This window comes from Gadus chalcogrammus, chromosome 9 (genome assembly GCF_026213295.1).
Source record: "Gadus chalcogrammus isolate NIFS_2021 chromosome 9, NIFS_Gcha_1.0, whole genome shotgun sequence".
NCBI classification, from domain to species: Eukaryota; Metazoa; Chordata; class Actinopteri; order Gadiformes; family Gadidae; genus Gadus; species Gadus chalcogrammus.
This window is the reverse complement of record NC_079420.1, coordinates 12340324-12352823: the sequence shown is the minus strand read 5'-3', so window position 1 is coordinate 12352823 and position 12500 is coordinate 12340324. Positions and strand designations below refer to the sequence as shown.

Genomic DNA, 12500 nt, shown 5'->3' with positions numbered 1-12500 from the left:
CATCGCACAGAACCATGATACATAGAACCACCGCATAGAACCACCACACAGAACCATCACATATACCCATCACACATAGAAGCATAACACATAGAACAATCACACAGAGAACCATCACACAGAACCATCACACACAGAACCAACACACAGAACCATCACACACAGAACCATCACGCAGAACCATAACACAGAACCATCACACAGAGAACCATCACATAGAACCATGATAAATAGAACCATGATGCATAGAACCATCACACACAGAACCATCACACAGAAGCATCACACACAGAAGCATCACACAGAAGCATCCGACAGAACCATTACACATAGAACCATAACATGTGTGTGTGTGTGTGTGTGGTGGTCTCACCATCCACGTCGTAGACCTGGAAGAGGAACCTCAGCTTGTCGGCCTCGCTGCCATGGATCAGCAGGTTGAGCGCGCCCAGCAGCTCGTCCAGACTGATGGAGCTGCTCCCGTCGGAGTCGAACAGAGCGAAGAACCGCTCGGCAAAGAACGACTGACAGGGAGAACCATCATCATCATCATGAAGCTATGAATAATAATCATTATAATTATATAGTGAAATGGATATTAATCAGAATTATTATGTAGATGTTGATTGAATTTTGAATATTAATTGTTTGTTAATTAATTGATTGCTTATTAATTGTATATTGATTGTGTATTGTTTGTATAGTATAGTGAACTAGTAGGATAGGGAACTAGTGAACTAGTAGGATAGTAGGATAGTGATTAGGATAGTGAGTAGGATAGTGAACTAGTGAACTAGTAGGATATTGAACTAGTAAACAGGTAGGATACTGAACTTGTGAACTATTAGTATAGTGAACTAGACCAGTCTTTCCCAAAGACTTGGTCGCGACCCACATGTGGGTCGGGGAGATTTGAATTGGGTCACCAAATAAATAAAATAAAAAGATAAAATTAAGAATATTATTATTTAATTATTTTTTACAAATTATCATTTTAAATAACTTTCAACCTTTCAATCTCTTCGAAATGGCTGTTTTTTTTTTTTGTGTATAAGGCGATGCTGAATTGGCAGTAAAAATGTTCAGGAATGTTCCTTTATGCACAAATTTGTTCTTCACGATTTTACAGTTATGGCCTATTGTGAATTGGGTCGAGATTGTTTGTAATTGAAAAAAAATGGGTCAGCAGAATTTTTTTTTGGGGAACACTGCTAGTGAACTAGTAGGATAGTGAACTAGGGAACTAGTAGGATAATAGGATAGTGAGTAGGATAGTGACTAGGATAGTGAGAAGGATAGTGAACTAGTGAACCAGTAGGATATTGAACTAGTGAACTAGTAGGATATTGAACTAGTAGGATAGTGAACTAGTACGACAGTGATCTAGTGTACTAGTGAACTAGTGAAGGTGCGTCTGACCTCTTTGACCTTGAGCGCGGTCTTGAACTCCTCGAGGTCGATCTCCTTATCCTCTCCAGCGATGGCCTCAAACTGTTTGGTGACCCACTCCAGCCAGCGCGTGTCCTCGTCCAGACTCATCCTGCCTGTCCCGGGCACATTCCATAAAACCAGGTTACACTAATCCACATAGACACACCATTATCCATATTGAATATGTCCCATTTATATTTTTATCATGTTCACTTGCGTATTTGAGGCATCAACTAATGTATCAAAATAAACATTCCCATGAAGGTTTAAAGTAAGTTTCTGTGTCAGGAATAATAACCTTACATTATCAACAACCTAAGACAAAAAGGACTGCGATGAAAGGATGGTCTTTTGGGTTGCTAGGAGACTGGTCTCATTATCGCCTGCCTTCATCACCAGCTGAGAACCACAGAAGGTATCCCATTCATCGACATGCTGCGTTGTCACGGAGACGTTGGCATGGTGATTAGAGAGGACCAGGATGACAACACGGGAAAATACCGCAAGTGCGGTAAAGTATCGTAATACATAACGTTAATACAGCCAAATACCGTGACACATAGAAAGGCATCAACGCACCACATGGAATTTTGAATCTATCTCCTGATCTGAACTGATCCGTTTACGCCATGGCCTAACCACACCTGGTACGACACCACTCTCAGACCAGGCAAGATATAAGAGTGAGAGACTGAATCAGCTGAACAATCAATAAGATAATGAAACAGAGTTTCCTTCACTGATGTTCAAAACTCTGCTGTCTCTGCTGTTACTCACTCCCCCTCCAGAGAACACATCACTCTCATCCTCCGTCAACTTCATTGGCTTCCCATAAAACAACGCATCAATTTCAAGATCCTACTCACCACCTACAAAGCCCTAAACAATCTTGCAACCTCATACCTAACCGAGCTCCTCCAGCCCCCAAGTCGCCTACGCTCCGCCGATGCCAACCTTCTCAATCCCATCACCAGGACCAAGTACCCTGGGGGACAGAGCCTTCGCCATCGTCTACCCTCTGGAACTCCCTCCCTCTGGCAATCCGAAACTCTGATACACTCCTTTCGTTAAAAGGTCAAATTAAATCCCATCTTTTCAGGAGCACCTACAACATTTGACAAATCATATTCGCTATCTTCCTCCCTCTCTCTCTCTCTCTCTCTCTCTCTCTCTCTCTCTCTCTCTCTCTCTCTCTCTCTCTCTCTCTCTCTCTCTCTCTCTCTCTCTCTCTCTCTCTCTCTCTCTCTCTCTCTCTCTCTCTCTCTCTCTCTCTCTCTCTTAATGTGTTGTCTATTGTTGTAGTGTTGTTTATCTGCCTTTTTTTTTGAGTGTCTGTATTGTCTGTATGTATTCCTTTTTGTAAAGCGTCCTTGAGTACTGAGAACAGTGCTGTAAAAAAAACATCTTTTATATATTATTATTATTACTACCACCCCATAGTTAGCAGTTACTGTCAGAAGGATGTCAGAACCAACGCCATCGAAAGAAATAGAGGAACTATCCTGTCCAACATGTCCTCACTACTTCTGGGCTTATTTTCTGTTTGACTGAAACATTGCTTTATATTTTATGTTTGAATCAGATCGTAATCCTCATCATCATCATCATCATCATCATCATCATAGCCCACTCACTTCAACGTAATAAAAATAAAAACCTAATAGTTATGAGCAAAGTTCAGCCTCTTGTGTTCAACCTCCCAGCAGCCAGTGGGACCGGTTCATCTTCCTCGTCTGCCAGTGGGACCAGTTCATCTTCCTCCTCAGCCAGTGGGACCAATTCATCTTCCTCCTCTACCAGTGGACAAGTTCATCTTCCTCCTCAGCCAGTGGGACCAGTTCATCTTCCTCCTCAGCCAGTGGGACCAGTTCATCTTCCTCCTCAGCCAGTGGGACCGGTTCATCTTCCTCGTCTGCCAGTGGGACCAGTTCATCTTCCTCCTCAGCCAGTGGGACCAATTCATCTTCCTCCTCTACCAGTGGGACAAGTTCATCTTCCTCCTCAGCCAGTGGGACCAGTTCATCTTCCTCCTCAGCCAGTGGGACCAGTTCATCTTCCTCCTCAGCCAGTGGGACCAGTTCATCTTCCTCCTCAGCCAGTGGGACCAGTTCATCTTCCTCCTCAGCCAGTGGGACCAGTTCATCTTCCTCCTCAGCCAGTTTGCCACGAGGCCTGGACCTTGAACCCTATCTATAGCATTCTACCTCTCTATCTCCCTACCTCTCTACCTTCCTACCTTCCTACCTCTCTACCTCCCGACCTTCCTACCTCCCGACCTTCCTACCTTCCTATCTCCCGACCTTCCTACCTACCTACCTGCCTACCTCCCAACCTTCCTACCTTCCTACCTCCCGACCTCCCAACCTTCCTACCTCCCTACCTATCTACCTCCCTACCTTCCTACAAACAAAGAGACAAACAAACAAACAAACAAACAAACAAACAAACAGACGGACAGAAGACCAGAACCAGCGCTTACCGGTTGAGGGGTGGAGGCCACCGGGTTTGGGGTTCTGGTTGCGGGGTGACGCCTCACTCGAGGTCTCTGTTTGGGGTTCGGTCAGGCAGGGTGAAGTCCTCCTGGTCTCTCGAGTCCTCCTGGTCTCTCAAGTCCTCCTGGTCTCTCTCTCTCTCTGGGATCCGTCCTGGTGGATAGTCCTCCTCTCTCTCTCTGCCGCCTGTCAGCTGCAGCTGACTCCCCCATCAGCCCCCCCCCCCCCCCGTCTCCCTCATTGGGAGTGAGAGCACCTCCCCCCTCCCTCCCTCAGTGGGAGAGAGAGCCCCCCCCCTCCCTCCCTCAGGGGGGGAGAGCCCCGACCCCCCTCCCAATGACAGCGATATGAGGTGAACTCTCCTCTCAACGTATTCCTGTTGGTATTCAGCAAATCTTCCTCCTATTTCCGCTGATGTTTAGTTTTATATAGTATAAGTATCACACTCTCCACTTGCTGGCACCTTGTTGTTAAATTATGTAACTGCTTACAAAAATATGTTTTCTAAAAGTGAGCGGACATTGATTTTATCTGGACTAGTAGGAGAGTATTCAGGGTAGATCCCTAAACCATAACCCTGTTCAGGACAAAGCAGTTTAATTATTATATAAAGGATATATATCATCAGTATATGCTCATATCATTTATGTATAAATTATATGACAAATAAAGTATCTATCTTCATCTCTTTAGAGAACCAAACTCGTACAAACACACAAAGCTCATGTGATGAAAGAGTTTTATTTGACCATTGTGCTGCAGGTCAGGGTAAGACTAACCTAGACTAACAAATCCAAACTCTGTTACCTCCAGGTTTTCACAGACTAGTACAACTAGTTCACACACTAGTTCAACTAGTTAAGTGCAATTCCAGCTCTGCAAGGCACAAACTAGCAGTACAAGGATTGTCTCTCCTCATCAACCATACAAAATGAATTATGAAACACACGCATAAAAAATGCAGTCAATGTAAAAATGAGCTCAAGTATCACGAGTCCAACTGGTACGTTTAACCCTTCAGTGTCCGGGATCGCAGAGAAACCGATGTAACAAAACCAGTACCAGTAACCAGTAACAATATGTACATTAATATGGAGCAGTAGAAATACAGCAGAACGTCCTGCCGAGAATCACATTTAAACTTCATCTTCACAGCGCAACACTTTCCATGATTAATAACTTCAATAGTAACGAAACAACGTCTTCAATTGAATCCAAAAGATTAATCATTTCATTGCTTTGTCACACATAAAAGTAAAAAAAACTCTCAGCCCTCAAAGCCAAAGACATAAATAAAGAAGACCACACATTACCTTGTCACCTTGTGTACAACCTAGTGAACACAACATGGTCTTCAGCATTGTACTGTACAGTACTCATCACTTATACTGTACAGCAGACCTCAGAGTTGACCTCTCGTTGATAGATCTAGAAGACGTACAGATATATAGAATATAGAACATTTCCTATCCCAGTGATATTGTGAACAGTAACACTAAACAAAAGTTGTGTTTGTTAACGACTTGAAGTCAACGGTTAAACCGCCAGCAGCAATAGCAGCTAGATATTGATGTAGATATTAATAAAGACTTGTTTGATTGTTTTATCTGTGGCATCACTCAAACTGCAGTGGAGCCACTCTCTCTTTCTACTGTGTGTCAGTCAAACACATCCAACATATACTCCACCTCAACGACATGCAAATAAAACACCTTGCCCTGCCCCCAGGCCCCACCCAAGGCCCTGCCCAAGGCCCTGCCCCAAGGCCCTGCCCCCAGGCGCTCCGTCACTTGCTTCCTACATGATTGGCGGCAGACTACGGTAGGCGTCTCTGGCTCCGCCCACTCCCTGTTGAGAATGGATGGTGATGTGCACGGGCCTCTCCCCTCCTCCTTCTTGCTCCTTGGTTCCCGTGGAGACCCTTGCTCCACCCTCGCCGACGTCCTCGACCGACGCCCCCAGAGGTCGAAGCCGCTCGCTGGACGGCAGCGTGCCCCGCGACCCTGAGCTGTCCCGCCGCGACTGGCTAGCGCTGGTGCTATCTGTGCTAACCCTGTCCGCTAAAAGAGAGAACAGCCATGTTAATAATAATAATAATAATAATAATACATTTTATTTATAATGCACTTTATATTCAAGAATCTCAAAGTGCTTAGCACAACATGCTACATCACTCTACTACTGGAACTAACATGTAGCGTATAAAAGGTTACATCATGTTGTCCTTAAGGTTACGTCATGTTTCCCTTAAGATTACATCATAGCTTTAAGGTGAAATCATAGCTTTAAGGTGACCTCATGTCTTTAGGGTGACCTCATGGCTTTAAGGTTACATCATAGCTTTAAGGTGAAGTCATGTTGTCTTTAGGGTGACCTCATAGCTTCAAGGTGACCTCATAGCTTTAAGGTGAATCAGTAAGGTGAAGTCATGGTCTCTCTGAATCAGTAAGGTGAAGTCATCAGTACGAGCGTCAATCAAACATTAATAAGTGCAGTGTGGAGCGATCAGGTGTATTGATCTAACCGGGGGGCTGGCCGCTCTGCCTCTGGTCCGGTCCGCAGCTCGGGGGGGTCTGCGGCCCGGCCACGCCCCCGCGGGGCCGGGGGCGGACCCGGTTGAAGTTCCCCTGCATGATCCAGGGGTGCTGGACGCCCTCGTCAGGGGTCATCCGGGTCGCAGGGTCCCAGCTGGGGGGGGGGGGGGACGACACTGCGGTTAACAGACACCAACCCTTTAGACCAGAGTCAAAGAGTATAGAACACTAGACCGCGTTGTAAGAGTCAGAGTAAGGGTTAGAGACGTAGTAAGGGTACGAGTAATAGAAGGGTAGGAGTCATAGTGAGGGTTTAGAGGAGTCTTACGCCAGGCAGCGCTTGATGAAGTCCAGGAAGAGAGCGTCGTTGGTCTTCAGGACGGCGGACAGATCCTTAGAGTTTGGCTTCCGCTTCTTCCCCTTAGTGTTAGTAGTGCTCCGAGGGTTTCCCTTAGAGTCTGAAACACATACTCCCTTAGAGTCTGGGACACACACTCCCTTAAAGCCTGAAACACAAACTTTCATAGAGTCTGGAACATACACTCCCGTAGAGTCTGATATAACTCACTCCCTTAAGAGTCTGAAACACACGCTCCCTCAGAGTCTTTAACACAAACTTCCTTAGAGTCTGAAACACACTCCCTTAAGTCTGAAAGATACACTCCCTTAAGAGTCTGAAACACACGGTCCCTCAGAGTCTTTAACACAAACTTCCTTAGAGTCTGAAACACACTCCCTTAAGAGTCTGAAACACACGCACACTCCTTTAGAGTCGGAGACACACTCCCTTAAGTCTGAAACACAGACACACTCCCTTACTGAAGCACACACACACACATTCCCTTCAAGTCTGAAACACACACTCCCTTAAAGTCTGAAACACAAAAATTCCCTTAGATTTTGAAATACACACACACACACACACTCCTTTAGTCAGAAACACACACACAACCCCTTAGAGTCTGAAACACACACACACACACACACACACACACACACACACACACACACACACACACACACACACACACACACACACACACACACACACACACACACACACACACACACACACACACACACTGCTTTGGAGTCGGAAGCACATACCCCCCTTCCAGCATTGCTGCCAGGAGAACTTCCATACAATCTTACCGAAGAACAACCTTTTCCTTGAGGCAGTCTGAACAAATTCCTCTGGAGGCGTGCCCATCACCTGGAGAGAGGAGACGGATCATCTGACTTGCTTGACCTGATGTGACATCATGCTGTCTAGAAGGTCACCTCATGATGTCTTTAAGGTGACATCATATCTTTAAGTTGACATTATATCTTTAATATGACATCATATCTTTAAGTTGACATTATATCTTTAAGGTGACCTCATATCTTTAAGGTGACATCATCATATCTTTAAGTACGCATCATCTCTCTAATGTGACTTCATCTTTAAGGTGACATCATGTTGTCTTTAAGGTAACATCATCATCTCTCTAAGGTGACATCATCTCTTTAAGGTGACATCATGCTGTGTGGGCGGCTGTGGTAGGGGGACAGGTGGGTGGGGGGGGGTCACCTCCATGATGCAGGCCATCTGCTCGGCCTCGCTCTCCCCGGGGAACAGGGGCCCCCCGGTGTAGAGCTCGGCCAGGATGCAGCCCAGGCTCCACATGTCGATGGCCATGCTGTAGGGCTGGCCAAGGATCACCTCGGGGGAGCGGTAGAACCGGCTCTGAATGTAGGTGTACACTGCCGGGAGGGAGAGCGTTAGAACCCAGCCTGGAGAGCTTAAGAACCCAGCCTGGAGAGCTTAAGAACCCAGCCTGGAGGGCTTAAGAACCCAGCCTGGAGAGCTTAAGAACCCAGCTGGAGAGCTTAAGAACCCAGCCTGGAGAGCTTAAGAACCCAGCCTGGAGAGCTTAAGAACCAGCCTGGAGAGCTTAGGAACCCAGCCTGGAGAGCTTAATAACCCAGCCTGGAGAGCTTATAACCCAGCCTGGAGAGCTTAAGAACCCAGCCTGGAGAGCGTTGGCTCTTATAAATCGATTGAGTTGAATTTAGAGAGGGAGGGAGAGAGGGAGAGAGAGGAGAGAGAGACACACCACACACACACACACACACACACACACACACACACACACACACACACACACACACACACACACACACACACACAACACACACACACACACACACACACACACACACACACACACAGAGAAAGAGAGACAGAGGGATAGAGAGAGAAGGACAGGACGACGACAGACAGACAGACAGACAGACAGACAGCAGACAGACAGACAGACAGACAGACAGACAGACAGACAGACAGACAGACAGACAGACAGACAGACAGACAGACAGACAGAGAGATTGAAGGAAGTTGAAGTTAGATAAAACACAGCATCTTAGGTGATACAGTCCAAGGTGTGATGGCCTCTCTCAGGTCCTCAGTCTCACCTTTCTGCTGCTCATAGCCAGCTGGAGCCGAAGTCGACCACCTTGATGTTCCCGGGGCCAGCGCTGGGACAGCAGGATGTTCTTCCTGGGGACACACAGGACCACCCAAAGGAGGTCAGCACCACCCCCTACTGGTGTAGCTCCAAACTACTGGTGTAGCTCCGACCTACTGGTGTGTCACCACCTACTGGTGTAGCACCACCCGACTGTGTAGCTCCACCTCTGCTGGTGTAGCACATACTACTGGTGCAGCACCCCAGGTACTGGTGTAGCTCCTGCTGCTGTCCACTAGGGGGGGGCCAGATCTCCGTATTATCAAACACAATATTTCAGGAAATGTGTTACTCTGTGGGGGGTCTGGTCATAGTCAAAGCACTGTCTTCTATACTGTCGACCCCTACCTGCTCCTTAATGACCTGTCCTCTGTACTGTCTAACCCCTACCTGCTCCTTATGACCTGTCTCTGTACTGTCTAACCCTTACCTGCTCCTAATGACCTGTGTCTGTACTGTCTAGCCCCTACTGCTCCTTAATGACCTGTCTCTGTACTGTCTAACCGCTACCATGCTCCTTAATGACCAGTCTCTGTACCCGTCTAACCCCTACCAGCACCTGAGGCTGGTTGTGTGCTCAATTATTAACTTGTACTAAATAAGTGAATATTAAGGAGATGGCACAGTGTTGGCAGTGTGGAGGGGTGGAAGGTGTAGGTAGGTACAGTAACATGTGCAGTGAGACGGGTGGAGGTGACAGTGCGGGTGGAGGTGGAGGGTCTGGGTGGAGGTGTCAGTCGGATGGAGGTGTGAGTCGGGTGGAGGAGTCAGTCGGGTGGAGGTGTCAGTTGGTTGGAGGTGTGAGTCGGTTGGATGTGTGAGTCGGGTGAGGTGACATTCGGTTTGAGGTGTGAGTCGGTTGAGGGGTGAGTCGGGTGGAGGTGTGAGTCGGGTGGAGGTGACATTCGGTTTGATGTGTGAGTCGGTTGGAGGTGTGAGTCGGATGGAGGTGGACATCTGGGTGGAGGTGTGAGTCGGGTGGAGGTGTGAGTCGGGTGGAGGTGTTGAGTCGGGTGGAGGTGTCAATTGGTTGGAGGTGTGAGTCGGTTGTAGGTGTGAGTCGGTGGAGGTGACATTTGGGTGGAGGTGGTGAGTCGGGTGGAGGTGTCAGTCGGGTGGAGGGTACCGGTTTGAGGTCACAGTGTATGATCTTCTCGTCGTGGAGCATCTGAAGGCAGCGTAACAGAGAGTGGGCAAAGCGCCGGATCAGAGCCACGGAGAAGGCCCTGGAAGTTGTTCTTCTTGATCAGCTCATACAGGTTTACCCTGGGACACAGGGCAGGGGAGGTTAGTGGGTACAGGTTCACCTTGGGACACACGCAGGGGCGGTTAGTTGGTACAGGTTAACCCTGGGACACACGCAGATGCGGTTAGTGGGTACAGGTTCGAGGCAGAGCAGGTCCCCGTGTTCCACAGGGCAGTCCCTCGTCTCCAAGGGGTACGTGCTGAGAACAAGCCATAAACTGTGTTTCGAAATCGTTCCTGTCACGGATAGTGCACTCTAATGGGTGCTCGCCATTTTGTAGTGGTGTTCGAATTCTAAGTGGTTAATGTAATTCGCTATAATATAGTGGACATAAATAACCTACCATTTGCGTGACCCATACGATGTTCCCTAAATATTACTCCTGTATACCACAATGCAATGCTGTCGTTTAGAAATGTTCAGGCGTAGTGTCCGAATTCTAGTTTGTTCATTCCCTATATAGTGCACTATATATATCATAAACACTATATAGGGGAATAGTGAGTGAGTGAACCGGGCCACGATTTCAAACACAGCTCTAATCTGCACCTCAAAGATCGCGGCCGCATGTACATGTATGTTACCCTAATGTGAATGTGAACCTAATTTGGACATTTGACCTTATGTGTCATGTGACCCATGGCTTTCACCCGTGAACAACATCCTCAACTCGTTCCACACAAAACCCTGAGCTCCTCATTCTGACTGTAGGGCGGTGTTCAGACCTCCTTCTCGGTGTTCTACAGGAGCCAAGCTAGACAGAAGCAGGCTAATCAGGGGAAGGCTAACAGGGAGCAGGCTAAACAGGGAGCAGGCTACAGGAAGGAGGCTAACAGGGGAAGGCTAACAGGGAGCAGGCTAAAAGGGAGCAGGCTAACAGGGGGAAGGCTACAGGGGAGGCTAACAGGGAGGAAAAAAGCTACAGGGAAAAGGCTAACAGGGAGCAGGCTAACAGGGAGCGGCTAACAGGAGCAGGCTAACAGGGGGCAAGGTAACAGGGAGCAGGCTAACAGGAGCAGGCCTAACAGGGAAGGCTAACAGGGCAGCAGGCTAACAGGAGCAGGCGAACAGCCGCCATGCTAACGGTGATTCACATGTTGAAACAGGAGCTACCAATGCTTAAGCTGCCAGTGCTCCGCAGCTCTTTAAACAATTACCCGCCTGGCGGTAGTGGGAATGTGGGCAGTGTTATTTTTTGCCCGTTAAGACGGTGTAAGAGGAGCCTTCACACCGGGCCCCTGGGGGCCTATGGGGGCCCCCATGGGGCCGTTGGAGTGCGGTAGGTAACTAACGGTAAGCTGGAGACCAGAAGGCAAAGTGTCTCTTAAAGGTCCACTGAACAGTTCACAAAATCCATCATCCACGAGATATGAATGATTAGGAGGCCAACAACACACACAAACACACACACACACACACACACACACACACACACACACCACACACACCACACACACACACACACACACACACACACACACACACACACACACACACACAGCAGGAGTGAAGGTGGCAGTTTTAGTTAGAAGTGACTGAGAGTCAAACTGCCATACGTTTAGCCAATGGATTATTCATGGAAGGACACAGCCCCACATGCCGCCAGAGCTGGGTTCATGCAGGCGTTCTGCTGGGGGAGCTATTGAACAGGTCCTCCTAACCCCTGAAAGGACCTACTTACCCCTGAATACGGAACCTCCTAACCCGTGAACAGAACCTCCTAACCCTGAAACAAGGACCTCCTAACCCCGAAGAGGACCTCCTAACCCCTGAGACATCTTTGAAAAGGGAATACAGTGGGTGGCTTCCTCTTGTGAGTCCATCGAAAAACTGGCGCCGAATATGTTAATAATATGATAATATTATTAACATATTCGAGATAATATGATATATATATCTCGCTAAGCTCTGTCACCAGTCAATTCTCCATAACTCCTGGTGGTGGCGCTCACCGAAAACAGGGGACGCTTCAGAAAGAAGAAGAACTCACAGGGCCGCACAGCGAGGGAAAGACAATTAGAAAGGAACCTACTTTACCTCTCGAATATGACGTAGTGATGACATCATGTTGTCTTTAGTGTGACAACATGATGACATCAGTTATTCGTTGGGGTGCCCTTATGATGACATCATTTGGTCTTTAGGGTGACCTCATGATGACATCCTGTTGTCTTTATGGTGACCTCATGAGGACATCATGTTGTCTTTATGGTGACCTCATGATGACATCCTGTTGTCTTTGGGGTGACAACATGATGACAATGACATCATGTCGACATCAAGATGT

General features: G+C 47.6%; 2 protein-coding genes across 2 annotated transcripts in view; both read right to left on the bottom strand.

Moving 5' to 3' along the window:
- The window catches only part of LOC130389740 (NADPH oxidase 5-like), a 10032-nt gene extending 8493 nt beyond the window's left edge, over positions 1-1539 (bottom strand). The window contains exons 1-2 of the mRNA XM_056599676.1: positions 1420-1539; positions 374-524 (exon numbers count right to left, since the gene is read on the bottom strand). Of these exons, the coding sequence (XP_056455651.1) occupies positions 374-524; positions 1420-1539 (271 nt within the window). The remainder of the gene's footprint in view (positions 1-373; positions 525-1419) is intronic.
- Positions 1540-4646: 3107 nt separating this feature from the next.
- On the bottom strand, positions 4647-10233 carry LOC130389721 (dual specificity tyrosine-phosphorylation-regulated kinase 4-like). The gene is made up of 7 exons (XM_056599650.1): positions 10094-10233; positions 8915-8999; positions 8031-8203; positions 7610-7670; positions 6786-6915; positions 6448-6611; positions 4647-5983 (listed from the first exon to the last, which is right to left on the bottom strand). Exons 1-7 carry the CDS (start codon positions 10133-10135, stop codon positions 5721-5723), a joined length of 918 nt encoding a protein of 305 aa, XP_056455625.1. The 5' UTR covers positions 10136-10233; the 3' UTR covers positions 4647-5720.
- Between the last annotated feature and the right edge of the window lie 2267 nt (positions 10234-12500).